Below are 25,029 nucleotides of genomic sequence, written 5' to 3' on the forward strand. Positions count from 1 at the left end.
TGCCCCCCCCACTCCCATGATGCACCAGGGCAGACGCTAACCCCACTGCAGCCAGGTGCCCCCCAACACTCCCATGATGCTCCAGGGCAGACGCTAACCCCACTGCAGCCAGGTGCCCCCCCCACTCCCATGATGCACCGGGGCAGACGCTAACCCCACTGCAGCCAGGTGCCCCCCCCCACTCCCATGATGCACTAGGACACCCCGAGACCGCTCCCATGATGCACTGGGGCAGGTGCCACCCCCCTCCCCGAGCGCCCCAACCCCCGCCAGATGCTCCCGTGATGCACCGGGGCTCGTACAGCCGGGGGAGGGGGCTAGAGGTGGGGGCCCCGCACTGACCCTCGCCGCTGCCCGTCGGTGGCTGCTCCGCGCTGCCCCGCCCCCGCTGCACTGCGCAGGCGCCCTCTGCTCCGCGTCCTATTGGCGGAGAGGCGCGTGCTCATTGGTCCAGTGCGGCAGCGCGAGGCAAAGCGTTTCCGGAGGGGGCGGGGAGAGGCGTCCACGCGCCATCCCCCCTCGTTCCGGTTCGGCCGAGTCACTTCCGCCCCGCAGTGGTGCTCGGCGGCCGCCCGGCTTCCGCCCCGCAGGGAGATGAGTTGGCGGAGGGGGGAGCACTTCCGGGGCAGGGGGCGGCCCGCGGCGGAGATGGAGAGAATGAGTGAGGGGAGCGTGGGGGAGGGGGCAGCTGGGGGGCATGTGGGGGGGTTGTTGGGGGGAGGGGATGTGGGGGGAGCTGGGCTGGCGGCGGTGCTGGGGGGGTTGTTGGGGGGTGGGCGAGGGGATGTGGGGGGAGCTGGGCTGGCGGCGGTGCTGGGGGGGGTTGTTGGGGGGGAGGGGATGTGGGGGGAGCTGGGCTGGCGGCGGTGCTGGGGGGGTTGTTGGGGGGGAGGGGATGTGGGGGGAGCTGGGCTGGCGGCGGTGCTGGGGGGTTGTTGGGGGGGAGCTGGGCTGGCGGCGGTGCTGGGGGGTTGTTGGGGGGCGGGCGAGGGGATGTGGGGGGAGCTGGGCTGGCGGCGGTGCTGGGGGGGTTGTTGGGGGGGAGCTGGGCTGGCGGCGGTGCTGGGGGGGTTGTTGGGGGGGAGGGGATGTGGGGGGAGCTGGGCTGGCGGCGGTGCTGGGGGGGTTGTTGGGGGGGAGCTGGGCTGGCGGCGGTGCTGGGGGGTTGTTGGGGGGGAGCTGGGCTGGCGGCGGTGCTGGGGGGGTTGTTGGGGGGGAGGGGATGTGGGGGGAGCTGGGCTGGCGGCGGTGCTGGGGGGGTTGTTGGGGGGAGGGGATGTGGGGGGAGCTGGGCTGGCGGCGGTGCTGGGGGGGTTGTTGGGGGGAGGGGATGCGAGGGGGAGCTGGGCTGGCGGCGGTGCTGGGGGGGTTGTTGGGGGGGAGGGGATGTGGGGGGAGCTGGGCTGGCGGCGGTGCTGGGGGGGTTGTTGGGGGGGAGGGGATGTGGGGGGAGCTGGGCTGGCGGCGGTGCTGGGGGGTTGTTGGGGGGGAGCTGGGCTGGCGGCGGTGCTGGGGGGTTGTTGGGGGGCGGGCGAGGGGATGTGGGGGGAGCTGGGCTGGCGGCGGTGCTGGGGGGGTTGTTGGGGGGGAGCTGGGCTGGCGGCGGTGCTGGGGGGTTGTTGGGGGGGAGCTGGGCTGGCGGCGGTGCTGGGGGGGTTGTTGGGGGGGAGCTGGGCTGGCGGCGGTGCTGGGGGGTTGTTGGGGGGCGGGCGAGGGGATGTGGGGGGGTCTGCGCCAGGAGGCGAAGGGGGCAGTGTAAGGCTGTGGATGCGGGAGGGGGTGGGGGAGCTGGGGGGCAGGGTGTCGGGGAGGGGGGATAATATGGGGGGCAGGGTATCGGGGGGAGGGTGTGTGGGTACCCAGAGGCTGGTCGTGGAGTCTGACCCCCCTCGTGTGTCCCCCCAGAACTGCCCCCCCGGGGGCCCCTGGAGCTGCCCCTCTCCATGCTGGAAGTGGGCTGCGCCGGACGCTTCGAACTCATCACCCGCGCGGAGGGGCCTGATGGGGACACGTTCCCCCTCTCCACGGTGAGCCCCACGGCCCCCAGCCCCGCCGTGGCCCCTGCTGCCCCCCTGCCGGGCCGGCGTCTGACACCTCCCTTCTCTCTGCTTCCAGCTGCCCCACGGGCTGCCCCCCTCGGCCATGGAGCTGGCCTCGGAGCTGGAGCGGCGCGTCCTGGCCAGCCCCGAATGGCTGCCCCTCCACCGCTTCGACAGGGCCCCCAGGTGAGCAGCTGTCCCCTCTGGGGATGTGGGGGGCGTGTTGGAGGGGGCTGGAGGGCGGGGACTGGTGCTGACTCCGCCCCCCTGCCGCCCCCAGGGTCTGGCTGCGGGAGAAGGACGTCTGGTCGCTGCTGGAGACGGACACCACCCCCGTGCACTCCACGCTGCAGACAGAGCGGGACCCCACCACGGGGCAGATCCTGGCCTTCCGAGAGGTGAGCGCGCCGGCCCGGACGCCGGGGTCCATTCCCATCCCTCCCCGGGGGCTGGGAGCCACGCAGCACCCGAGAGGTGCGGTCCCGAACGCTGGGGTCCTGCCCTGTCCCTCCCCGGGGGCTGGGGGCCACGCAGCACCCGAGAGGTGCGGTCCCGAACGCTGGGGTCCTGCCCTGTCCCTCCCCGGGGGCTGGGGGCCACGCAGCACCCGAGAGGTGCGGTCCCGGACGCCAGGGTCCTGTCCCTGTGCTGCCCGGGATTGGGAGCCGTGGTGCCCCCAGGTTTGCCCGCCTGGATGCCGGGGTCCCGTCTCCTTGTTTTCAGTGGGATGGGGTCTGTGAAGGACCCTCGGGGTGAGCCTGGTCCTGAGCACCTGAGTGCCCACCCCAGCTCAGCCCCTCCCTCAGGGTCTGGGAGCCGCGCGGCCCCCCCGGGCACGGCCTGCCCTGACCCCCACCCGCTCTCGCCCCAGGCACCCTTGGACAACATGGGGCTGTCGGCGAAGAACTCGCTCTCCTTCCAGCGGGCGCCAGGGCCCCCTGCCCAGGCCCTGCGGGGCAGCAGCACCAACTATCCCTTCTGGCCAGGTACGTGCCCCCCCTGCCCCCCGAGCTCGCCCGCCCCGGGGGCTGCTGGGCTGAGCCTCTCTCTGCCCCTAGGCGGGATGGACGAGCCCAGCATGGAGCAGATCAGCGCCAGAGGCCACCTGGAGGAGCACATTGACTTCGAGAGAGGTACACGGGACCCCGGCGTCCGGTATCCCCCCGCCCCTGAGCCAGCCAGTCCCTGCCCCAGTCCCTGCCCCCTCCTGCCGGCCGGTCCCCGCGTCCCGCCCCCGAGCCGGCCAGTCCCTGCCCCAGTCCCTGCCCCCTCCTGCCGGCCGGTCCCCGCGTCCCGCCCCCGGGCCGGCCAGTCCCTGCCCCCTCGTGCCGGCCGGTCCCCGCGTCCCGCCCCCGGGCCGGCCGGTCCCTGCCCCCTCGTGCCGGCCGGTCCCCGCGTCCCGCCCCCGAGCCGGCCCGTCCCTGCCCCCTCCTGCCGGCCGGTCCCCGCGTCCCGCCCCCGGGCCGGCCAGTCCCTGCCCCCTCCTGCCGGCCGGTCCCCACGTCCCGCCCCCGAGCCGGCCAGTCCCTGCCCCAGTCCCTGCCCCCTCCTGCCGGCCGGTCCCCGCGTCCCGCTCCCGAGCCGGCCAGTCCCTGCCCCAGTCCCTGCCCCCTCCTGCCGGCCGGTCCCCGCGTCCCTGCCCCAGTCCCTGCCCCCTCCTGCCGGCCGGTCCCCGCGTCCCGCCCCCGGGCCGGCCAGTCCCTGCCCCAGTCCCTGCCCCCTCCTGCCGGCCGGTCCCCACGTCCCGCCCCCGGGCCGGCCAGTCCCTGCCCCCTCCTGCCGGCCGGTCCCCACGTCCCGCCCCCGGGCCGGCCAGTCCCTGCCCCAGTCCCTGCCCCTCCTGCCGGCCGGTCCCCACGTCCCGCCCCCGAGCCGGCCAGTCCCTGCCCCAGTCCCTGCCCCCTCCTGCCGGCCGGTCCCCACGTCCCGCCCCCGAGCCGGCCAGTCCCTGTCCCAGTCCCTGCCCCCTCCTGCCGGCCGGTCCCCACGTCCCGCCCCCGAGCCGGCCAGTCCCTGCCCCAGTTCCTGCCCCCTCCTGCCGGCCGGTCCCCACGTCCCGCCCCCGAGCCGGCCAGTCCCTGCCCCAGTTCCTGCCCCCTCCTGCCGGCCGGTCCCCACGTCCCGCCCCCGGGCCGGCCAGTCCCTGCCCCAGTCCCTGCCCCCTCCTGCCGGCCGGTCCCCACGTCCCGCCCCCGGGCCGGCCAGTCCCTGCCCCCTCCTGCCGGCCAGTCCCCACGTCCCGCCACCGGGCCGGCCAGTCCCTGCCCCCTCCTGCCGGCCGGTCCCCACGTCCCGCCCCCGGGCCGGCCAGTCCCTGCCCCCTCCTGCCGGCCGGTCCCCACGTCCCGCCCCCGGGCCGGCCAGTCCCTGCCCCCTCCTGCCGGCCGGTCCCCACGTCCCGCCCCCGGGCCGGCCAGTCCCTGCCCCCTCCTGCCGGCCGGTCCCCACGTCCCGCCCCCGGGCCGGCCAGTCCCTGCCCCCTCCTGCCGGCCGGTCCCCACGTCCCGCCCCCGGGCCGGCCAGTCCCTGCCCCCTCCTGCCGGCCGGTCCCCACGTCCCGCCCCCGGGCCGGCCAGTCCCTGCCCCCTCCTGCCGGCCGGTCCCCACGTCCCGCCCCCGGGCCGGCCAGTCCCTGCCCCCTCCTGCCGGCCGGTCCCCACGTCCCGCCCCCGGGCCGGCCAGTCCCTGCCCCAGTCCCTGCCCCTCCTGCCGGCCGGTCCCCACGTCCCGCCCCCGAGCCGGCCAGTCCCTGCCCCAGTCCCTGCCCCCTCCTGCCGGCCGGTCCCCACGTCCCGCCCCCGAGCCGGCCAGTCCCTGTCCCAGTCCCTGCCCCCTCCTGCCGGCCGGTCCCCACGTCCCGCCCCCGAGCCGGCCAGTCCCTGCCCCAGTTCCTGCCCCCTCCTGCCGGCCGGTCCCCACGTCCCGCCCCCGAGCCGGCCAGTCCCTGCCCCAGTTCCTGCCCCCTCCTGCCGGCCGGTCCCCACGTCCCGCCCCCGGGCCGGCCAGTCCCTGCCCCCTCCTGCCGGCCGGTCCCCACGTCCCGCCACCGGGCCGGCCAGTCCCTGCCCCCCTCCTGCCGGCCGGTCCCCACGTCCCGCCCCCGGGCCGGCCAGTCCCTGCCCCCTCCTGCCGGCCGGTCCCCACGTCCCGCCCCCGGGCCGGCCAGTCCCTGCCCCCTCCTGCCGGCCGGTCCCCACGTCCCGCCCCCGGGCCGGCCAGTCCCTGCCCCCTCCTGCCGGCCGGTCCCCACGTCCCGCCCCCGGGCCGGCCAGTCCCTGCCCCCTCCTGCCGGCCGGTCCCCACGTCCCGCCCCCGGGCCGGCCAGTCCCTGCCCCCTCCTGCCGGCCGGTCCCCACGTCCCGCCCCCGGGCCGGCCAGTCCCCTGCCCCCTCCTGCCGGCCGGTCCCCACGTCCCGCCCCCGGGCCGGCCAGTCCCTGCCCCCTCCTGCCGGCCGGTCCCCACGTCCCGCCCCCGGGCCGGCCAGTCCCTGCCCCCTCCTGCGGCCGGTCCCCACGTCCCGCCCCCGGGCCGGCCAGTCCCTGCCCCCTCCTGCCGGCCGGTCCCCACGTCCCGCCCCCGGGCCGGCCAGTCCCTGCCCCCTCCTGCCGGCCGGTCCCCACGTCCCGCCCCCGGGCCGGCCAGTCCCTGCCCCCTCCTGCCGGCCGGTCCCCACGTCCCGCCCCCGGGCCGGCCAGTCCCTGCCCCTCCTGCGGCCGGTCCCCACGTCCCGCCCCCGGGCCGGCCAGTCCCTGCCCCCTCCTGCCGGCCGGTCCCCACGTCCCGCCCCCGGGCCGGCCAGTCCCTGCCCCCTCCTGCCGGCCGGTCCCCACGTCCCGCCCCCGGGCCGGCCAGTCCCTGCCCCCTCCTGCCGGCCGGTCCCCACGTCCCGCCCCCGGGCCGGCCAGTCCCTGCCCCCTCCTGCCGGCCGGTCCCCACGTCCCGCCCCCGAGCCGGCCAGTCCCTGCCCCCTCCTGCCGGCCGGTCCTCACGTCCCGCCCCCGGGCCGGCCAGTCCCTGCCCCAGTCCCTGCCCCCTCCTGCCGGCCGGTCCCCACGTCCCGCCCCCGGGCCGGCCGGTCCCTGCCCCCTCCTGCCGGCCGGTCCCCACGTCCCGCCCCCGGGCCGGCCGGTCCCTGCCCCCTCCTGCCGGCCGGTCCCCACGTCCCGCCCCCGGGCCGGCCGGTCCCTGCCCCCTCCTGCCGGCCGGTCCCCACGTCCCGCCCCCGGGCCGGCCGGTCCCTGCCCCCTCCTGCCGGCCGGTCCCCACGTCCCGCCCCCGGGCCGGCCGGTCCCTGCCCCCTCCTGCCGGCCGGTCCCCACGTCCCGCCCCCGAGCCGGCCGGTCCCTGCCCCCTCCTGCCGGCCGGTCCCCACGTCCCGCCCCCGGGCCGGCCGGTCCCTGCCCCCTCCTGCCGGCCGGTCCCCACGTCCCGCCCCCGGGCCGGCCGGTCCCTGCCCCCTCCTGCCGGCCGGTCCCCACGTCCCGCCCCCGAGCCGGCCGGTCCCTGCCCCCTCCTGCCGGCCGGTCCCCACGTCCCGCCACCGGGCCGGCCGGTCCCTGCCCCCTCCTGCCGGCCGGTCCCCACGTCCCGCCACCGGGCCGGCCGGTCCCTGCCCCCTCCTGCCGGCCGGTCCCCACGTCCCGCCACCGGGCCGGCCGGTCCCTGCCCCCTCCTGCCGGCCGGTCCCCACGTCCCGCCACCGGGCCGGCCAGTCCCTGCCCCAGTCCCTGCCCCCTCCTGCCGGCCGGTCCCCACGTCCCGCCACCGGGCCGGCCAGTCCCTGCCCCAGTCCCTGCCCCCTCCTGCCGGCCGGTCCCCACGTCCCGCCACCGGGCCGGCCAGTCCCTGCCCCAGTCCCTGCCCCCTCCTGCTGGCCGGTCCCCACGTCCCGCCCCCGAGCCAGCCAGTTCCTGCCCCCTCCTGCCGGCCGGTCCCCACATCCCGCCCCCGGGCCGGCCAGTCCCTGCCCCAGTCCCTGCCCCCTCCTGCCGGCCGGTCCCCACGTCCCGCCCCCGAGCCAGCCAGTTCCTGCCCCCTCCTGCCGGCCGGTCCCCACGTCCCGCCCTCGAGCCAACTAGTCCCTGCCCCCTCCTGCCGGCCGGTCCTCACGTCCCGCCCTCGAGCCAGCCAGTCCCTGCCCCATTCCCTGCCCCCTCCTGCCGGCCAGTCCCCACGTCCTGCCACCGGGCCGGCCAGTCCCTGCCCCCTCCTGCCGGCCGGTCCCCACGTCCCGCCCCCGAGCCAGCCAGTCCCTGCCCCAGTCCCTGCCCCCTCCTGCCGGCCGGTCCCCACGTCCCGCCCTCGAGCCAGCCAGTCCCTGCCCCAGTCCCTGCCCCCTCCTGCCAGCCGGTCCTCACGTCCCGCCCCCGAGCCGGCCAGTCCCTGCCCCCTCCTGCCGGCCGGTCCCCACGTCCCGCCCCCGGGCCGGCCAGTCCCTGCCCCCTCCTGCCGGCCGGTCCCCACGTCCCGCCACCGAGCCAGCCAGTCCCTGCCCCAGTCCCTGCCCCCTCCTGCCGGCCGGTCCCCACATCCCGCCCTCGAGCCAGCCAGTCCCTGCCCCCTCCTGCCGGCCAGTCCCCACGTCCCGCCACCGGGCCGGCCAGTCCCTGCCCCAGTCCCTGCCCCCTCCTGCCGGCCGGTCCCCACATCCCGCCCTCGAGCCAGCCAGTCCCTGCCCCCTCCTGCCGGCCGGTCCCCACGTCCCGCCCCCGGGCCGGCCGGTCCCTGCCCCCTCCTGCCGGCCGGTCCCCACGTCCCGCCCCTGGGCCGGCCAGTCCCTGCCCCCTCCTGCCGGCCGGTCCCCACGTCCTGCCCCCAAGCCGGCCGGTCCCTGCCCCCTCCTGCCGGCCGGTCCCCACGTCCCGCCCCCGGACCGGCCAGTCCCTGCCCCCTCCTGCCGGCCGGTCCCTACGTCCCGCCCCCGGACCGGCCAGTCCCTGCCCCAGTCCCTGCCCCCTCCTGCCGGCCGGTCCCCATGTCCCGCCCCCGGGCCGGCCAGTCCCTGCCCCAGTCCCTTTCCCCTCCTGCCGGCCGGTCCCCACGTCCCGCCCCCGGGCCGGCCAGTCCCTGCCCCCTGAGCCAGCCAGTCCCTGCCCTGGTGCTGGGTGGGAGCCAGTGCCCCCCAGAGGGGACAGGCCCCTGCCCCTTCCCCGCCCCCTGAGCCAGCCAGTCCCTGCTCTGGGGCTGGTGGGAGCTGGCGCCCCCCCCCCCCCCCCCGCGAGCCAGCCAATCCCAGTGAAATTGCCTCCTTTTCCTTCCCCGCTGCCCAGACCTGCTGACGGTGCCGCCGGGCTGGAAGAAGGGGGTGGAGTTCAAGCCGCAAGGTACCAGCCCTCCGACTGGGGAGGGGGCTCGGGGGGGGGACCGGCTGGGCTGTCCCCCGCCCAGGCTGGCTCTTGTCTTGTCCTCCTGTCCGGGGGGGAGCACAGCAGCTGGGCAGACGCTGGCGTCTTGGGGCGAAGATGGGTGGGGGCTTGAGGCCCAGGGGGAGGAGGGGGACTTGGGGCCCAGCCTTTGGCTGCTGGGCTGTAGCTGGGCGGGTGCTCATTTTGGGGGTGTCCCCTCTGAGATCCCCCACCCTGAGCTGGGACCCCAGCCCAAGCACCCCGTGTGTCCCCCCCCGCGGTGGGTTGGTCCCTTCGAAGCCCCCCCAGCTCTTCAGCCCTGTACTTGTCCCCCTAGCTGCAGCGCTCAAGGCTTCCCCGGGGCTGCTGCCCCTGGCCGGCCTGCTGGGGGCGCTGGACTCCTTCGAACTGGCTGGCTCCAGTGACGATGAGGAGGAGAAGGGGAGGACGAAGGCCAAGGGGCCGAGGGGGAAGGAGGGAGAGACACCCCCGGCCCCCACCCCCACAGTGCAGAGAGCAGACAGCCTAGAGGAGCTGGTGCTGAAGGTGTGGGGGAGTGTCTCTGGGGGGACAGAGCTTTTGGGGTGCTGGGGGTAGGGGAGGGATTCAGGGGTTGGCGTTGGGGGGGTCTCAGTGAGCAGGGTTCTTGTGGGGGACTAACAGGGGAGGGGATGCTCTCGGGGGCACTAGGGGTGGTGAGAAGGGGAGAGGTGGAGGTTGGTGTGGGGGGCTGGGAGGGAGGGCGCAAGGATTGCCCTGGCTGCTGAGCCCTCTAACCAGCCCCTCTGCCCCCCCAGGAGGTGACCCCTGAGCCCCCGCTGCCCCCCCAAGCCGTGCCCCCGCAGCCCCCCAAGGAGCAATGGGCGATTCCCGTCGACATCTCTTCGCCTGTAGAGGACTTCTACAAACGCATCCCCGACCCGGCCTTCCGGGTGAGACCCCCGCCTCGGGTGGTGCTGTGGGGGGCGTCTCTCTGGTGTCTGGGGGGATGTGAGCCTGTGTGTGTGTGTGGGGGGGCATTGTCCTGGCCGTCAGTGCTGAGTTGGCGGGGGAGGTGCTGCGGGGAGCCGACTCTGGGGTGGGGGGCGCTGTCCTTCGCCCGTCGGTGCTGGGTCTGTCCTGCAGGGGGGGACCAGCAGGAGGCGCTGTCCCTGGCCTGTCGGTGCTGGGTCTGTCCTGCAGGCGGGGCCCGGCGGGGGGCGCTGTCCCTGGCCCGTCGGTGCTGGGGTCTGGGTTCTGCAGGGGGGGCCCAGCAGGAGGTGCTGTCCCTGGCCCAGCGGTGCTGGGTCTGTCCTGCGGGGGGGGGCCAGTGGGGGGCGCTGTCCCTGGCCCGTCGGTGCTGGGTCTGTCCTGCAGGGGGGGCCCGGTGGGGGCGCTGTCCTGGCCTGGCGGTGCTGGGTCTGTCCTGCGGGGGGGGGGGGGCCAGCAGGAGGCACTGTCCCTGGCCTGTTGGTGCTGGGACCTGGGTTCTGCAGGGGTGAGGCCAAGCAGGAGGCGCTGTCCTTGGCCCGGCGGTGCTGGGTCTGTCCTGCAGGGGGGGCCCGGCGGGGGGCGCTGTCCCTGGCCCGTCGGTGCTGGGTCTGTCCTGCAGGGGGGGCCCAGTGGGGGCGCTGTCCTTGGCCCGTCGGTGCTGGGTCTGTCCTGCAGGGGGGGGGCCAGTGGGGGGCGCTGTCCCTGGCCTGTTGGTGCTGGGTCTGTCCTGCAGGGGGGGCCCGGCGGGGGGCGCTGTCCTGGCCCGTCGGTGCTGGGTCTGTCCTGCAGGGGGGGCCCAGTGGGGGGCGCTGTCCTGGCCTGGCGGTGCTGGGTCTGTCCTGCAGGGGGGGGGGGGCCCAGCAGGAGGCACTGTCCCTGGCCTGTTGGTGCTGGGATCTGGGTTCTGCAGGGGTGAGGCCCAGCAGGAGGCGCTGTCCCTGGCCCGTCGGTGCTGGGTCTGTCCTGCAAGGGGGGCCCGGCAGGGGGTGCTGTCCCTGGCCTGGCGGTGCTGGGTCTGTCCTTCCGGGGGGACCCAGCGGGGGCGCTGTCCCTGGCCCGTTGGTGCTGGGTCTGTCCTGCAAGGGGGGCCCGGCGGGGGGTGCTGTCCCTGGCCTGGCGGTGCTGGGTCTGTCCTTCCGTGGGGACCCAGCGGGGCGCTGTCCCTGGCCCGTCGGTGCTGGGTCTGTCCTGTAGAGGGGGCCCAGCGGGGGGCGCTGTCCTGGCCCGTCGGTGCTGGGGTCTGGGTTCTGCAGGGGGGGCCCAGTGGGGGGCACTGTCCCTGGCCCATTGGTGCTGGGGTCTGGGTTCTGCAGGGGGGGCCCAGTGGGGGGCACTGTCCACCTGACTCAGTTTCTCTGCGCTCCCAGTGGCCGTTCGAGCCGGACGTGTTCCAGAAACAGGCCATCCTGCACCTGGAGAAGCACGACTCGGTCTTCGTGGCCGCGCACACCTCGGCGGGGAAGACGGTGGTGGCCGAATACGCCATCGCCCTGGCCCAGAAGCACATGACCAGGTGAGAGCCCCCCCAGAGCCGGATCCAGCCAGCGCTGCCCTAGGGACAGGCCCCGTACCCCACTTCCCACCCCCCGAGCCAGCCGGCGGCCCCGTCTTTACCCCTTCTGGCCACGTCTCCCCCCAGGACCATCTACACCTCCCCCATCAAGGCTCTGTCCAACCAGAAGTTCCGAGATTTCAAGAACACCTTTGGGGACGTGGGGCTGCTGACGGGAGACGTCCAGCTGCACCCCGATGCCTCCTGCCTCATCATGACCACCGAGATCCTGCGGTGAGGGGCCGTGGGGCGGGAGTGAGGGGCGGCGGCGAAGCCGTGGGGCGGGAGTGAGGGGCGGCAGCGAAGCCGGAGGGCTGATGGGGTCATGGGGCGGGAGTGAGGGGTGGCGGCGAAGCTGGGGGGCCGTGGGGCGGGAGTGAGGGGTGGCGAAGCTGGGGGGCCGTGAGGCGGGAGTGAGGGGTGGCGGCGAAGCTGGGGGGCCGTAAGGCGGGAGTGAGGGGTGGCGGCGAAGCTGGGGGGCCGTGGGGCGGGAGTGAGGGGCGGCGGCAAAGCCGGGGGGCGGGAGTGAGGGGCGGCGGCAAAGCCGGGGGGCTGGCGGGGGGCCGTGAGGCGGGAGTGAGGCGTGGCGGCGAAGCTGGGGGGCCGTGGGGCGGGAGTGAGGGGCGGCGGCAAAGCTGTGGGGCTGGCGGGGGGCTGTGAGGTGTGGCGGCGAAGCTGGGGGGCGGGAGGGGGGGCGGCAGGTAAGCTGTAGGGCTGGCGGGGGGCCGTGGGGCGGGTTGGGAGTGAGGGGCAGCGGCGAAGCCGGGGGGCGGGAGGGAGGGGCGGCAGGTAAGCTGTAGGGCTGGCGGGGGGCCGTGGGGCGGGTTGGGAGTGAGGGGCAGCGGCGAAGCCGGGGGGCGGGAGGGAGGGGCGGCAGGTAAGCTGTAGGGCTGGCGGGGGGCCGTGGGGCGGGTTGCGAGTGAGGGGCAGCGGCGAAGCCGGGGGGCCATGGGGCTAGCTGGCTGCCCGTTTGGCTCAGGTCGATGCTGTATAACGGCTCGGACGCGATCCGGGATCTGGAGTGGGTGATCTTCGACGAGGTTCACTACATCAACGACGCGGAGGTGAGTTGGGGGTGGGGGGGGCATCGTGGGCGGCCCCCTGGTTCCATTTCTCCACTTCCCTCGCTGGGGCTGCGGCTCCTTCCTACGTCCCTCCCCAGGATTCAGCCTGCACCGTCCAACGGGGCCTTTGCCTCCCGCGGCCTCTCGTGCTTTGTGCAGCTCGCTGGCGCTCTCCTTGGCTTCTCCGACTGCCTCTTTTCATTTGGGGGATACGTTTAAGTTGAGCCTCTATCATGGTTGTCCCGGGCGGGGCTCGGGCACTGCTCCCCGCGACACCGGGCAGGGCTCTGGGGAGCCTCCTCTCCGGGAGCAGATTGTCTCCAGCTTCCACCTTCCTGGGTCTGACCTGGAGCATTCAGCCTCCCCCACCCCACCGTGCACTTCCCACAGTGAGTGTGCCCGGGTGGGGGCCTGGGGGAGCCAGAGGGCCCTGCCCCCCACTCCGCAGTCAGTGTCGGAGCGGCACACAGGGGCACTGAGGCACACACCGTATCAGAATAGGACAGGAAGGCCCCCCTCCAGCAGAACGAGATGAATAACCCCCCCACTTCGTCACAGCTCGTGTCTTTACAGCGTTTCCATGCAGGGATTTCCGTCTGGGCGCTGAACCTTTTAGTGCCTGGTCAGCTAACCCCCTCAGCTTTGCACGGTTCCCCTCTGTGAAACAAAACGTTGGGCCCTGGGTGTTTTCCTCGCCCCAGGGATGTTAAATGTCATTCCACTGCGGTCGCTCTCACCAAGTGCTCCAGCTACAGTCACCACTCGGGCCAGATCCTGGGCTCCACTCGGGCCTAAATCAAGAACTGCCCCTGCCCTGGTGGGTTCCAGGACCAGCTGCTCCAAGAAACGGACATTGGAGGTGTCAAGAACCCTTCTCTGTGCAGCTGCCCTGAGGTGACATGGACCCGGTCGGTGTGGGGGCTCGCTGACATCCCCCACCAGAACTGAGGGGTTTGTTTAGCCTCTCTGATCTCCCCGAGCATTTCACAGTCGCTATCTCACCGGCCAGGTGGGCGGTAATATCTCCCTCCCGCTGTGTTGCTGCTATCCGAGCATGGAGTTACTGTCCAGAGAGTCTGTGGGGAGTCGGGCTCATCTAAGATTTTTACTTCATTTGATTCTACACTTTCTTTCACATCTAGTGCGGCTCCTCCTGGCCTGTGCTTCCCGTAGACTTTGTACCCTGGTGGTGGTGTGTCCTGTTGATTGTCCTCATTCCACCACGTGTCTGTGATGCCCGTTGCATCCAGAGCCTTGTAACACCAGACGCTCTACTTCACCCAGCCTGGTGTTCAGACTCCAGCACTGGCGCAGAAGCACTTGAAAAACTTCTCGTTTTTAGCTGGCTGCCATTCCCTGATTTCGTTGAATGGGACTTGCTCCGTTTGATGGTTTCTCATCAGATCCTACCCATATTTTATCATCCTCCAGCCTCTCCTCCTCACTAGGACACGGAGAATCTCCATTAACAGAGCCTCCCGTCAGGGATGTCTGTCTGAGCCACGTGCTCCTCCGCACCTTGCATTTCCCCCAGCCCATGCTTTAAAAACTGCTCCCCGACCGGTTTAATGTCAAATGCCAAGAACCTCGCTCAGGTGGGGCTCATGCATCCTAGATAGGCTCCCCCTTTCCCAAAAGTTTCCCCAGTTCCTAACGCATCTAAGCCCCCCCTCCCTACCCCACCGTGTCATCCGTGCACAGAGACCCTGCAGTTCTGCCAGCAACATGGGGCGCTCAGGCAGGGGAGGAGAGTGTGGGGGCAGTCATGGGGCTTGGGTGGGGATCAGAGAGGGGTCTCTGGGGGGGGCTTCTGGCTCAAGCAGCCCCCCCAGCATGGTGTGGGAGGGGGGCAGGCTGTACACTGACCCCCCTGTGCCCCCCCCAATGTGGTGGGGGGAGAGGGGACAGGCCATACACTGACACTCCCGTCCCCACCAGCGCGGCGTGGTGTGGGAGGAGGTGCTGATCATGCTGCCGGAGCACGTGAACATCATCCTGCTGAGCGCCACCGTCCCCAACACGCTGGAGTTCGCGGACTGGATCGGGTGAGGAGGGGGTCCCCGGGGCGGACAGGAGGGTGGGGGGTGAGGTAGGCACGCAGTGGGGCTGTGGAGAAGGGGCGTGTAGGGTGGTGGGGCTGGGAGGCTGTGGGGGAGCGGGGGGCGTATTGTGGGGGTTGGAAGGCCAGGGGCAGGCAGGGCTGGGAGGCTGTGGGGAAGGGGGGGCATATTGTGGGGGTTGGGAGGCCGGGGGCAGGCGGGGCTGGGAGGCTGTGGGGAAGGGGGGGCATATTGTGGGGGTTGGGAGGCCGGGGGCAGGCGGGGCTGGGAGGCTGTGGGGGAGGGGGGGCGTATTGTGGGGGTTGGGAGGCCGGGGGCAGGTGGGGCTGGGAGGCTCTGGGGGAGGGGGGGCATATTGTGGGGGTTGGGAGGCCAGGGGCAGGCGGGGCTGGGAGGCTGTGGGGAAGGGGGCGCGTATTGTGGGGTATGGGAGGCCGGGGGCAGGCGGGGCTGGGAGGCTGTGGGGAAGGGGGCGCGTATTGTGGGGTATGGGAGGCCGGGGGCAGGCGGGGCTGGGAGGCTGTGGGGAACGGGGGGCGTATTGTGGGGGTTGGGAGGCCGGGGGCAGGCGGGGCTGGGAGGCTGTGGGGAAGGGGGGGGGGGCGTATTGTGGGGGCTGGGAGGCTGTGGGGAAGTGGGGGCGTATTGTGGGGGTTGGGAGGCCGGGGGCAGGCGGGGCTGGGGGGGGCAGGCAGGAGGGGCTGCGGGCGCTGACACCCCCCTGCACTCCCCCAGGCGGATGAAGCAGAAGCAGATCTATGTGATCAGCACCCTGCGGCGCCCGGTGCCCCTCGAGCACCATCTCTACACGGGCAACAGCCAGAAAACCCAGCACGAGCTCTTCCTGCTCCTCGACGCCCGCGGCACCTTCCTCACCAAGGGGTGAGCCCCCCGAATCCCCCTTGCGCTGGGATGGGCGTCTCCCCTCATCCGCTGCCCCTGCCCCCCTGGGGCTCCCCGCACCTCCAGTGCCGGGCTGGGGATCTCCCTTGTCCCCCCCACCCCCGGGCCTCCCTCTGCCCCGGGCCAGGCGTCTCCCCTCACCCGCTGTCCCCCCAGGTACTACGCGGCGGTGGAGGCGAAGAAGGAGCGCTCCAGCAAACACGCCCAGACCTTTGGGGCCAAGCAGCCCACGCACACGGGCACCGGGCCAGGCCAGGTCAGTGCCGGGGTCACGGCTGGGTGGGTGGCTGGCTGTCACTGTGACGTGACAGGCTCTGGGGCCACAGCGGGTGTGGTGGGAGGTGGGTATGGAGGTGTCCTGGGGACTGGGGCAGGCATGGGGCGTGCCGCTGTTGGGGGGCAGTTCAGGGGGAATGTAGAGATTGGGGGCAGGGCAGAGACACAGGGGATCTCAGGGCCCCGCTGTGACCCCCACCCCCTGCAGGAGAAGGGCGTGTGGCTCTCACTGATGGATGCGCTGCGGAAGCGGGACCAGCTGCCCGTGGTGGCCTTCACCTTCTCCCGCGCCCGCTGCGATGACAACGCCTCCGCGCTCACCACCCTCGACCTGACCACGAGCGCCGAGAAGAGCCAGATCCACCTCTTCTTCCAGAAGTGCGTGTCCCGTCTCAAGGGCTCCGACCGCCAGCTGCCCCAGGTCAGAGCTGGGACGGGACAGGAAGTGGGGCTGGCACTGGCCCGGCTCCCCATGGAGGGGACAGGAAGTGGGGCTGGCACTGGCCCGGCTCCCCATGGAGGGGACAGGAAGTGGGGCTGGCACTGGCCCGGCTCCCCATGGAGGGGACAGGAAGTGGGGCTGGCATTGGTCTGGTGCTGCATGGATGGGACAGGAAGTGGGGCTGGCATTGGCTCGGTTCCCCATGGATGGCACAGGAAGTGGGGCTGGCACTGGCCCGGCTCCCCATGGAGGGGACAGGAAGTGGGGCTGGCACTGGCCCGGTTCCCCATGGATGGGACAGGAAGTGGGGCTGGCATTGGCTCGGTTCCCCATGGATGGCACAGGAAGTAGGGGCCTTAATATGGCTGGAAGTGCTACCCTGCAGAGGTCAAAGGGTGTGGGTGGCCATCTTGGGCATTGGCACAGGCTGGGCGCTCCAGGGGTGGGGCCGGAAGTGGGGAATGGGACAGGAAGTGCATGCCCAGTAAAACAAGCCCAGAGAGCAGGAAGCGGCTGGGCAAGGCAGTTCCAGGCCCCTCTGCCAGGAAGTGGGCACCCTGGCATGGCCGCTGGGGGTTAAAGGGCATGCAGACAGGAAGTCCCGCCCCACGGGGTAGGGTTGCTGGGGGTCTGCAAGGCGGAGCTGAAGGGCCTGCCAGGTGCTGCCCTGTAGGACACTTCCGGGACAAAGGGGACAGGAAGTTGCGCCCCGCTGGGTGAAAGGGGGTTGGGAGAAATGTCTGTCTCTGCCTAGTGCTTCTGGGTCAAAGGGCAGTAAACAGGAAGTGACATCAGCGGGGTCCCTTAGTGTGTGGTTTTGACTGGCCCATTGGCCCCATGTTGAGGGTGCCAGACAGGAAGTCCCGCCCCCAGGGGAACAAGGTTGGCGGGAGTGCCTGAGCTGGGAGGCCCCAAACAGGTTGAAGGGCACTCGGCAGGATGCTACGGGAAGTTGGGTCCCAAGGGGTTGGCGGGAGTGAGGCAAGCACTTCCTGTGATGCGCCCTTTGACCTGGACGTTGTAGTTGACCACCCAGGAAGTGGGTCCCTGGTGGAAGGGTTTGGCTTGAGTCTGCTTCTGGGTCAAAGGGCACCTCACAGAAAGTGATGGGGGGAGGGGCAGGAAGTTGGGGTTGGTGTGAGTTGGTGAGGCACTTCCAGGTCAAAGGGCACGGCACAGGAAGTTGCCTTGGGTGACACAGGAAGTGGGCATCCTGGGTTCCCGAGGGGTTGGCGTGAGTTCAGGGCTCCTTCTGGGTCGAAGGGCAATGGACAGGAAGTGTCCTGGGGCGAGGCAGGAAGCGGGGTCTCCAGCGTGCGCCCGGGTTTAATGTGACCCCCCTTGGGGGGGGGGTTTCAGGTGCTGCACATGGTGGAGCTGCTGAAGCGGGGCATCGGGGTGCACCACAGCGGGATCCTGCCCATCCTCAAGGAGGTCGTGGAGATGCTCTTCAGCAAAGGGCTGGTCAAGGTGAGAGAGGGCGGGGCTGGGCGGGTGGGAGGAGCTGAGCCAGTGGGAGGAGCCGGGGGGGTTGGGTTTGGAAGCTGGTGGGAGGTGTGGGTGAGGGGGTGGGAGCAGCTGGAGGGGGTGTAACCACATGTTTTGTGTTCTCCCACCCCAGATCCTCTTTGCCACCGAGACCTTCGCCATGGGGGTGAACATGCCGGCCCGCACCGTGGTCTTCGACTCTGTCCGCAAACACGACGGCTCCGGCTTCCGTGACCTGCTGCCAGGTGGGTGCTGGGGGCCTGTGCTGTGGGGAGCAGAGCAGGGGCAGCTGGGAGCTCGGCCCGTCAGTCAGGGATCCCCATTGCCCCAGGATAGCGCATGGGGCTGTGCTGTGGGGCAGGGGGCACTCAGACAGCATTGTGGGGGAGCAGCTGGGGGCGCTCTCAGGCTTCATGGGTCCCTTGCAGGCGAGTACATCCAGATGGCGGGGCGGGCTGGGGGCTGTGCTGGGGGGCGGGGGCAGCGCTGGAGGGTGCAGCTGGGGGCGCTCTCAGGCTCCGTGGGTCCCTTGCAGGCGAGTACATCCAGATGGCGGGGCGGGCTGGGCGCCGGGGGCTGGACACCACGGGGATGGTCATCGTTCTCTGCAAGACTTGCGTGCCCGAGATGGCCGACCTGCACCGCATGATGCTGGTGAGCGACATCCGTGCCCCCCCTCCCCTCGGGCGGGGGCAGAGCCCAGCATGGCCCCCCCTGGGCGGGAGAAGGGCCCGAATTGTGTCTTGGGGCCCCCAACCTTCTCTGCACGTGGATATCCCCAGGGACCCCCCCAGCTAGGTACCTGCCCTGGGGACATGATCCTCCTTCCCCCTGGCCAGCTTCCCCTCCCAGGGACCCCCTCACCCGCCCCGCCGCTCCCCAGGAACCCCCCTTGGCCAGCCGCCGCTCCCAGGGACCCCCTCACCCGCCCCGCCGCTCCCCAGGTACCTCCCAGCCAGCCACCTGCCCTGTGGACAGGATCCCACTTCCCCCTAGCCAGCTGCCGCTCCCAGGGACCCCCTCACCCGCCCCGCCCCCCCCCAGGTACCTCCCAGCCAGCCACTTGCCCTGGGGACAGGATCCCACTTCCCCCTAGCCAGCTGCCGCTCCCAGGGACCCCCTCACCCGCCCTGCTGTTCCCCAGGGACTCCCCCCAGCCAGCCACCTGCCCTGGGGACAGGATCCCTCTTCCCCCTGGCCAGCTGCCGCTCCCAGGGACCCCCTCACCCGCCCTGCTGTTCCCCAGGGACTCCCCCCAGCCAGCCACCTGCCCTGGGGACAGGATCCCCCTTCCCCCTGGCCAGCCGCTGCTCCCAGGGACCCCCTCACCCGCCCCGCCGCCTCCCAGGGACACCCCCTGGCCAGCCACTGCTCCCAGGGACCCCCTCACCCGCCCCGCTGCCCCCCAGGGACCCCCCCCAGCCAGCTACCTGCTGTGGGGACAGGATCCCCCTGGCCAGCTGGTGCTCCGAGGGACCCCCTCACCCACCCCATCGCCCCCCAGGGACCCCCCCAGCCAACTACCTGCCCTAGGGACAGAATCCCCCTTCCCCCTGGCCAGCCGCCTGTCCCAGGGATACGTACCCCCTCCCACCCTGCGGCCTGGCCCCCTGTCCTGGGGACCCCCAGCCGGCCTTCCTCCCTGCCAGCCACTGTCCCCCAGGGGATCCCCTCACCTGCCAGGCACTGCCCCCCAGGGGACCCCCTGACTCACCCCGCTGCCCCCCAGGGGAAGCCGACCCAGCTGCAGTCCCAGTTCCGCCTGACCTACACCATGATCCTGAACCTGCTGCGGGTGGAGGCGCTGCGCGTGGAGGACATGATGAAACGCAGTTTCTCCGAGTTCCACAGCCGCAAGGACAGCCAGGTGAGCGCCGGGGCGGGGGCGGCGGGGGGGGCCAGATGAGCGCTGGGGGGGGCGGGGGGGCCAGGTGAGGGGGGCTGAGCGGCCACTGAGGGTCTGCGCCGCCCCCCGCAGGCCCACGAACACGCCATCGCCCAGCTGAGCCGCCAGCTGGCAGCCATGGAGGAGGTGGACACAAGCGGGCAGCTGAGCGACCTGCCCGAGTACTGCCGGGCCGTGCAGGAGCTGCAGGAGACGCGTCGCGTGATCCAGGTAGGGGCTGCCTGCAGGGGGCGCTGGGCCCCGGGGCGGGGACTGGGGCAGGGGCCTGTCTCTTCTAGGGGGCGCTGGCTCCCAGCTGGCCCTGGGGTGGAGACAAGCTGGCTGAGGGAGCGGGCTGACTGCAGGGGGGGTTGGGGAATGTAGGGGCAGGGAATGGGGGATGGCTTGGGTGGGGGGCATCCTGGCTGGGGAGGCGGCCAGCAGGCTGAAGGCTCTGGCCCCAGGGGAGCGGGGTGTAAGGGGATGGCCCGGCTGGGGGGCAGGGACTGGGGGTAACCGTCTCCTCCCCGGCTGCAGAGGCGGGTGGCGGAGTCGGCCAGCGGGCTGAAGGCTCTGGCCCCGGGGGAGCAGGGTGTAGGGGGATGGCCCGGCTGGGGGGCAGGGAATGGGGGTAACCGTCTCCTCCCCGGCTGCAGAGGCGGGTGGCGGAGTCGGCCAGCGGGCTGAAGGCTCTGGCCCCGGGTCGAGTCGTGATCGTCAGTAACCGGGCTCACCGGAACGCCGTGGGGGTGATCTTACAGGTGAGGGGCACTAGGGGGCGCTGGGCTGCGGGGGGTGGGGGGGCAATGCTTCCTCTTCCCGCCCCAACCCCCTTCACAGCCTTGTGTTCAGCTGTTCCCACAGTGGGCGTGCCCCACCCCAGAGGGACCGCATCTCGGTGCCGGGGGGTCCCCAGGTAACGTCCCCCCACTCCAGGGTGCCCGGATAACCAGCCCCCTCACACCTCACCCCAGAGGGGCCACCTCTCTGTGCCGGGCCAGGGGTCCCCAGGTAACCACCCCCCACCCCAGGGTGCCCGAATAACCAGCCCCCTCACACCTCACCCCACAGGGGCCACCTCTCTGTGCCGAGCCAGGGGTCCCCAGGTAACCATCGTCGTTTTCCCCCCCCCATCTCCTCTTGACAGGTCTCCTCAGATGCGGCGAACCGGACGTTCACCACCCTGGTGCTGTGTGAGAAGACCCCTGAGCGGGGGGACACAGGAGGGAGCAGCCCCACCCCGGAGGTTCCCTTCCCTGATGACTTGCTGCTCAACAAGCTCTTCCTGCCTGAAGGTAGGGGGCAGGGAGCCCGGACGCCTGGGTTCTCTCCTGGCTCTGGGAGGTGAATGGGGGCTGGTGGTTAGAGCAGGGGGGGCTGGGAGCCAGGGCTCCTGGGTTCTCTCCTGGCTCTGGGAGGGGAGTGGGGGCTGGTGGTTAGAGCAGGGGGGGCAGGGATCAAGGACAGTTGGGTTCTCTCCTGGCTCTGGGAGGTGAATGGGGGCTGGTGGGATAGAGCAGGGGGGCTGGGAGCCAGGACTCCTGGGTTCTCTTCAGGCTCCTGGAGGGGAGTGGGGGCTGGTGGTTAGAGCAGGGAGCTGGGGGCCCGGACGCCTGGGTTCTCTGCCCGCTGTGGCAGGGGAGCGGGGGCTGGTGGTTAGAGCAGGGAGCTGGGGGCCCGGACGCCTGGGTTCTCTGCCCGCTGTGGCAGGGGAGCGGGGGCTGGTGGTTAGAGCGGGGAGCTGGGGGCCCGGACGCCTGGGTTCTCTGCCTGCTGTGGCAGGGGAGCGGGGGCTGGTGGTTAGAGCGGGGAGCTGGGGGCCCGGACGCCTGGGTTCTCTGGCTAGCGTCTCTCCCCAGGGCCCTGCGGCCACGCGGTGGAGCAGCTGGGCCCCTGCGACCTCGTGGCGCTCACGGGCAAGACGCTGCGGGTGAACGCCGAGCGCATCCTGGAGGACGTCAAGAAGAGACAGATGCCGCGGTTCAGGTCAGGGGGTCCTGGGGGAGGCGGGGGGGGGTTATCCCATCTCCCCATGGGACAGGAGTGTGTGTGGGGGGTGGAAATGGGGCTCCAGGGGGTCCCCAGGTGAAGGGGGCTGGGGAGGGGATCCCGTATTCCCCGGTGGGGTTGGGGTTCTAGGGGGCCGGGGCTGACGTGTGCCGGTGCTGTTGCAGGAGCGACCCCCCTGGCCCCTCGGCGGTGCAGGCGGCCCAGGAGCTGCTGCGGCTGGCGGAGGGGGGCGCCGGGGGGCTGCCCCGCCTGGACCCGGTGGGCTCCCTGCAGCTGAAGGAGCTGGCAGTGGTGGAGGGCGTCATGCGGCTCCGGCGCCTGGAGGAGGCGCTGCCCGGCTTCCAGTGCGTCCACAGCCCCCGCTTCCCCCAGCAGGTGAGGGGGGGTCCCACTAACCACACGACCCCCAGGACCTGGGGTTCGCTGGGGGGGGGGAGAATTGAGGCCTCTCTCTCTCTCTCACTCACCCCCCCCCCTCCCCAATCCCTGCAGCTGGCTGAGCGCAGGGGGGTTGGGTTGGTGATGGGGGTTCGGGGGCCCAGGCTCACCCCCGTTCCCCCCCCCCATCCCTGCAGCTGGCTGAGCGCAGGGGGGTTGGGTTGGTGATGGGGGTTCGGGGGCCCAGGCTCACCCCCGTTCCCCCCCCCCATCCCTGCAGCTGGCTGAGCGCAGGGGGGTTGGGTTGGTGATGGGGGTTCAGGGTGGGAATCAGGGCCAGGCTCACCCCCGTTCCCCCCCCCCAATCCCTGCAGCTGGCTGAGCACAGGGGGGTTGGGTTGGTGATGGGGGTTCGGGGGGCCAGGCTCACCCCCATTCCCCCCCCCATCCCTGCAGCTGGCTGAGCGCAGGGGGGGTTGGGTTGGTGATGGGGCTTCGGGGGGTGGGAATCAGGGCCAGGCTCACCCCCATTCCCCCCTCCCCAATCCCTGCAGCTGGCTGAGCGCAGGGGGGTTGGGTTGGTGATGGGGGTTCGGGGGGCCAGGCTCACCCCCGTTCCCCCCCCCATCCCTGCAGCTGGCTGAGCGCAGGGGGGTTGGGTTGGTGATGGGGGTTCGGGGGGCCAGGCTCACCCCCGTTCCCCCCCCCATCCCTGCAGCTGGCTGAGCGCAGGGGGGTTGGGTTGGTGATGGGGGTTCGGGGGGCCAGGCTCACCCCCGTTCCCCCCCAGTACCTGCGACTGGCTGAGCGGCTGCGGCTGCGGGCGGAGCTAGAGCATCTGCGGTTCCTGCTGTCAGACCAGTCCCTGCTGCTGCTGCCAGAGTACCAGCAACGCGTGGAGGTAAGCCCCGCCCCACGGCCCTGCCCCACAGCCCTGCCCCACGGCCCCCAGGGTACCAGCAACATGTGGAGGTCAGCCCTGCCCCACGGCCCTGCCCCAGGGTACCAGCAACACGTGGAGGTCAGCCCTGCCCCATGGCCCCCAGGGTACCAGCAACGTGTGGAGGTGAGCCCTGCCCCACGGCCCCCAGGGTACCAGCAACGCGTGGAGGTGAGCCCTGCCCCAGGGTACCAGCAACGCGTGGAGATGAGCCCTGCCCCACAACCATGCCCCACAGCTCCCCCAGGGTACCAGCAACGCGTGGAGGTGAGCCCTGCCCCACATCCCTGCCTCACGGCCCCCAGGGTACCAGCAACGCGTGGAGGTGAGCCCTGCCCCACAACCATGCCCCACAGCCCCCCCAGGGTACCAGCAACGCGTGGATGTGAGCCCTGCCCCACGGCCCTGCCCCAGGGTACCAGCAACGCGTGGAGGTGAGTCGTGCCCAACGGCCCTGTCCCACGGCCCTGCCACTTGGCCACCAGAGTACCAGCAAGGCATGGAGGTGAGCCCTGCCCCAGTGCCACAGCTCTGCCCCATGGCCCCACCCCAGAGTACCAGCAGCGGGAGGAGGTGAGCCCCGCCCCACAGCCTGTCATCCCCCTAGGTGCTGTGGGCACTGCACTACGTATCTCATCCCCCCCGCCCCCCCTGGCGGGCCCTGTGCTACGTGTCTCGTCTCCCCCTCCCCCCCAGGTGCTGCGGGCCCTGCGCTACGTGGACGCGGGTGGCGCGGTGCAGCTGGCCGGGCGCGTGGCCTGCGAGATCAGTAACCACGAGCTGCTGCTGACGGAGCTGGTGTTCGACAACCTGCTGACGGAGCTGCGGCCGGAGGAGAGCGTGGCCCTGCTGAGCTGCCTGGTCTGCCAGAGCAAGGGGCAGGCCGAGCCCCCGGTGCCCAGCGTCCTGCGCAAGGTGAGCCTGGCCCAGCTCGGGAGCCGGCTCGGGGGGGCGGCTGAGCCGCCGAGGTTCTCTGCCCGGCTCAGGGTGGGGGGTTGGATGCCTGGGTTCTCTCCCAGCTCTGAGAGGGGAGTAGTGGGTTTGTGGGGGCACGGCAGGGAGCCCGGACTCCTGGGTTCTCTGCCGGGGCAGGCACTCGGCCCCTCACTGCCGGCTCTTCGCGGCAGGGCATGGAGCGGATCCGGGCGGTGGCCGAGCGCATCGCCCTGCTGCAGCGGGAGTGTGGCCTGCGGGAGTCGGTGGAGGATTTCGTGGCGCAGTACAACTTCGGCCTGGTGGAGGTGGTGTACGAGTGGGCCCGCGGCATGGTGAGTGTCCAGCACCCCCCAACCAGCTGGGCCCCAGCCCCCGGACGGGAACCCCAGCCCGTGTCCCACGTCCCCCATCCAGCCAGCTGGGCCCCTGCCCCTGGACTGGACGGGAACCCCAGGCTCCACATCCCTATCCCCGGATGGGAGGGGAACCCCAGCTCCTGTGTCCCATACCCCCCAGCTAGGCCCCTGTCCACAGATGGGAGGGGAACCCCATGTCCCACGCCCCCATCCCCAGATGAGAGGGGAGCCCCAGGCCCCGTGACCCATACCCCCCAGCTAGGCCTCTGTCCCCAAATGGGAGGGGAACCCCATGTCCCACGCCCCCACCCCCGGATGGGAGGAGAACCCCAGGCCCTGTGTCCCCAGATGGGAGGGGAACCCAAGGCCCCTATGTCCGGACAGGAGGGGAGCCCCAGGCCCCATGTCCCTGGACGGGAGGGGATCCCCAGGCCCTGTGACCCACGCCCTCTCTCCCCCAGCCCTTCGCCGAGATCGCCCGGCTGACGGAGGTGCAGGAGGGGATCATCGTACGCTGCATCCAGCGGCTGGACGAGACCTGCCGGGACGTGCGCAACGCGGCCCGCATCATCGGGGAGCCCACGCTGCACGCCAAGATGGAGCAGGCCTCCAACCTCATCAAGAGAGACATCGTCTTCACTGCCAGCCTCTACACGCAGTGACCCCGCCCTGACCTGCGACCTTTAACCTCTGTGAGGTTAGCGGCCCCTGCGTGCTGACCCTTCCCCCCCAGGGCAAAGCGAGCGTGCGTGGACCGTGATTGGATCACGCTGACACTTCACCCCACTGCGTAATGGAGGGGCAGCCTCTGCCCTGTGACCTTTCACCTCGAGCCATGGCATCTGCCCTTTCACCCCAGCTGATAGGCTGGGGGGTCTAGCTGTGACCTTCCACCCCAGGGCAGCTGGAGGCTGGAGTCTAACCTTTGCCCTGCAGCTCGGGTCAGTGGGCGGCAGCAGCCCTGACCCCTCCCCCCAGCTCCCCTAGTGGCTGACAATGGTGGGGGGGGGGGCAGGGATCTGGTGCCCCCAGCAGGGGTCTCTGTGTCCAAGCGCTTAATAAATCTGTTTCCAGCTGCTGCCTTGTGGGGGCTTGATTGGGGAATGGGTGACCCCCACCGCCGCAGGCTGGACCTTGGGGGAGCTATGGGGGGAATGTCGGGCAGCTTCCCTGGTGGGGTCAGTGCCCCCCAGCACCCAGCCTCACATCCCAGCTGCTCCTGTGGGGCATTCGGGGGGAGGGGCCCTGTACTGGGACTGTCTGACCCCTCCCCAGGCCCCACCCCCTCCTCGAGCCAGGAAGAACCCTGGGGGGGCGGGGGGGGGAGTCTTCCTGCCGCAGTGAAGGGGGGCAGGGGAGGACAGTTGGGCTCTGGACTAGTGA

The 25,029-nt window shown here is 72.3% G+C and overlaps 1 protein-coding gene across 10 annotated transcripts; it reads left to right on the forward strand.

The window, feature by feature from the left end:
• The first annotated feature begins 544 nt into the window (after positions 1–544).
• On the forward strand, positions 545–24,715 carry SKIC2 (SKI2 subunit of superkiller complex). Of its 10 annotated transcripts, XM_050919594.1 has the most exons (29): positions 545–661; positions 1,906–2,027; positions 2,116–2,225; positions 2,320–2,437; positions 2,911–3,025; positions 3,098–3,172; positions 8,310–8,363; positions 8,722–8,930; positions 9,182–9,316; positions 10,724–10,869; positions 10,996–11,142; positions 11,888–11,972; positions 13,911–14,017; positions 14,768–14,914; positions 15,092–15,191; positions 15,420–15,632; positions 17,013–17,123; positions 17,275–17,386; positions 17,677–17,795; positions 18,871–19,008; positions 19,120–19,257; positions 19,683–19,787; positions 20,174–20,321; positions 20,886–21,012; positions 21,201–21,411; positions 22,205–22,315; positions 23,051–23,269; positions 23,482–23,622; positions 24,108–24,715. In XM_050919594.1, exons 1-29 carry the CDS (start codon positions 595–597, stop codon positions 24,306–24,308), a joined length of 3,831 nt encoding a protein of 1,276 aa, XP_050775551.1. In that variant the 5' UTR covers positions 545–594; the 3' UTR covers positions 24,309–24,715. The 10 variants fall into 10 exon arrangements, with proteins under 10 accessions (XP_050775551.1, XP_050775554.1, XP_050775552.1 ...); XM_050919597.1 differs by lacking the exon at positions 19,120–19,257; XM_050919595.1 differs by lacking the exon at positions 9,182–9,316 and having other exon boundaries at positions 24,108–24,714.
• Positions 24,716–25,029: the final 314 nt, after the last annotated feature.

This window comes from Gopherus flavomarginatus, chromosome 12, assembly GCF_025201925.1.
Source record: "Gopherus flavomarginatus isolate rGopFla2 chromosome 12, rGopFla2.mat.asm, whole genome shotgun sequence".
Lineage (NCBI taxonomy): Eukaryota > Metazoa > Chordata > Testudines > Testudinidae > Gopherus > Gopherus flavomarginatus.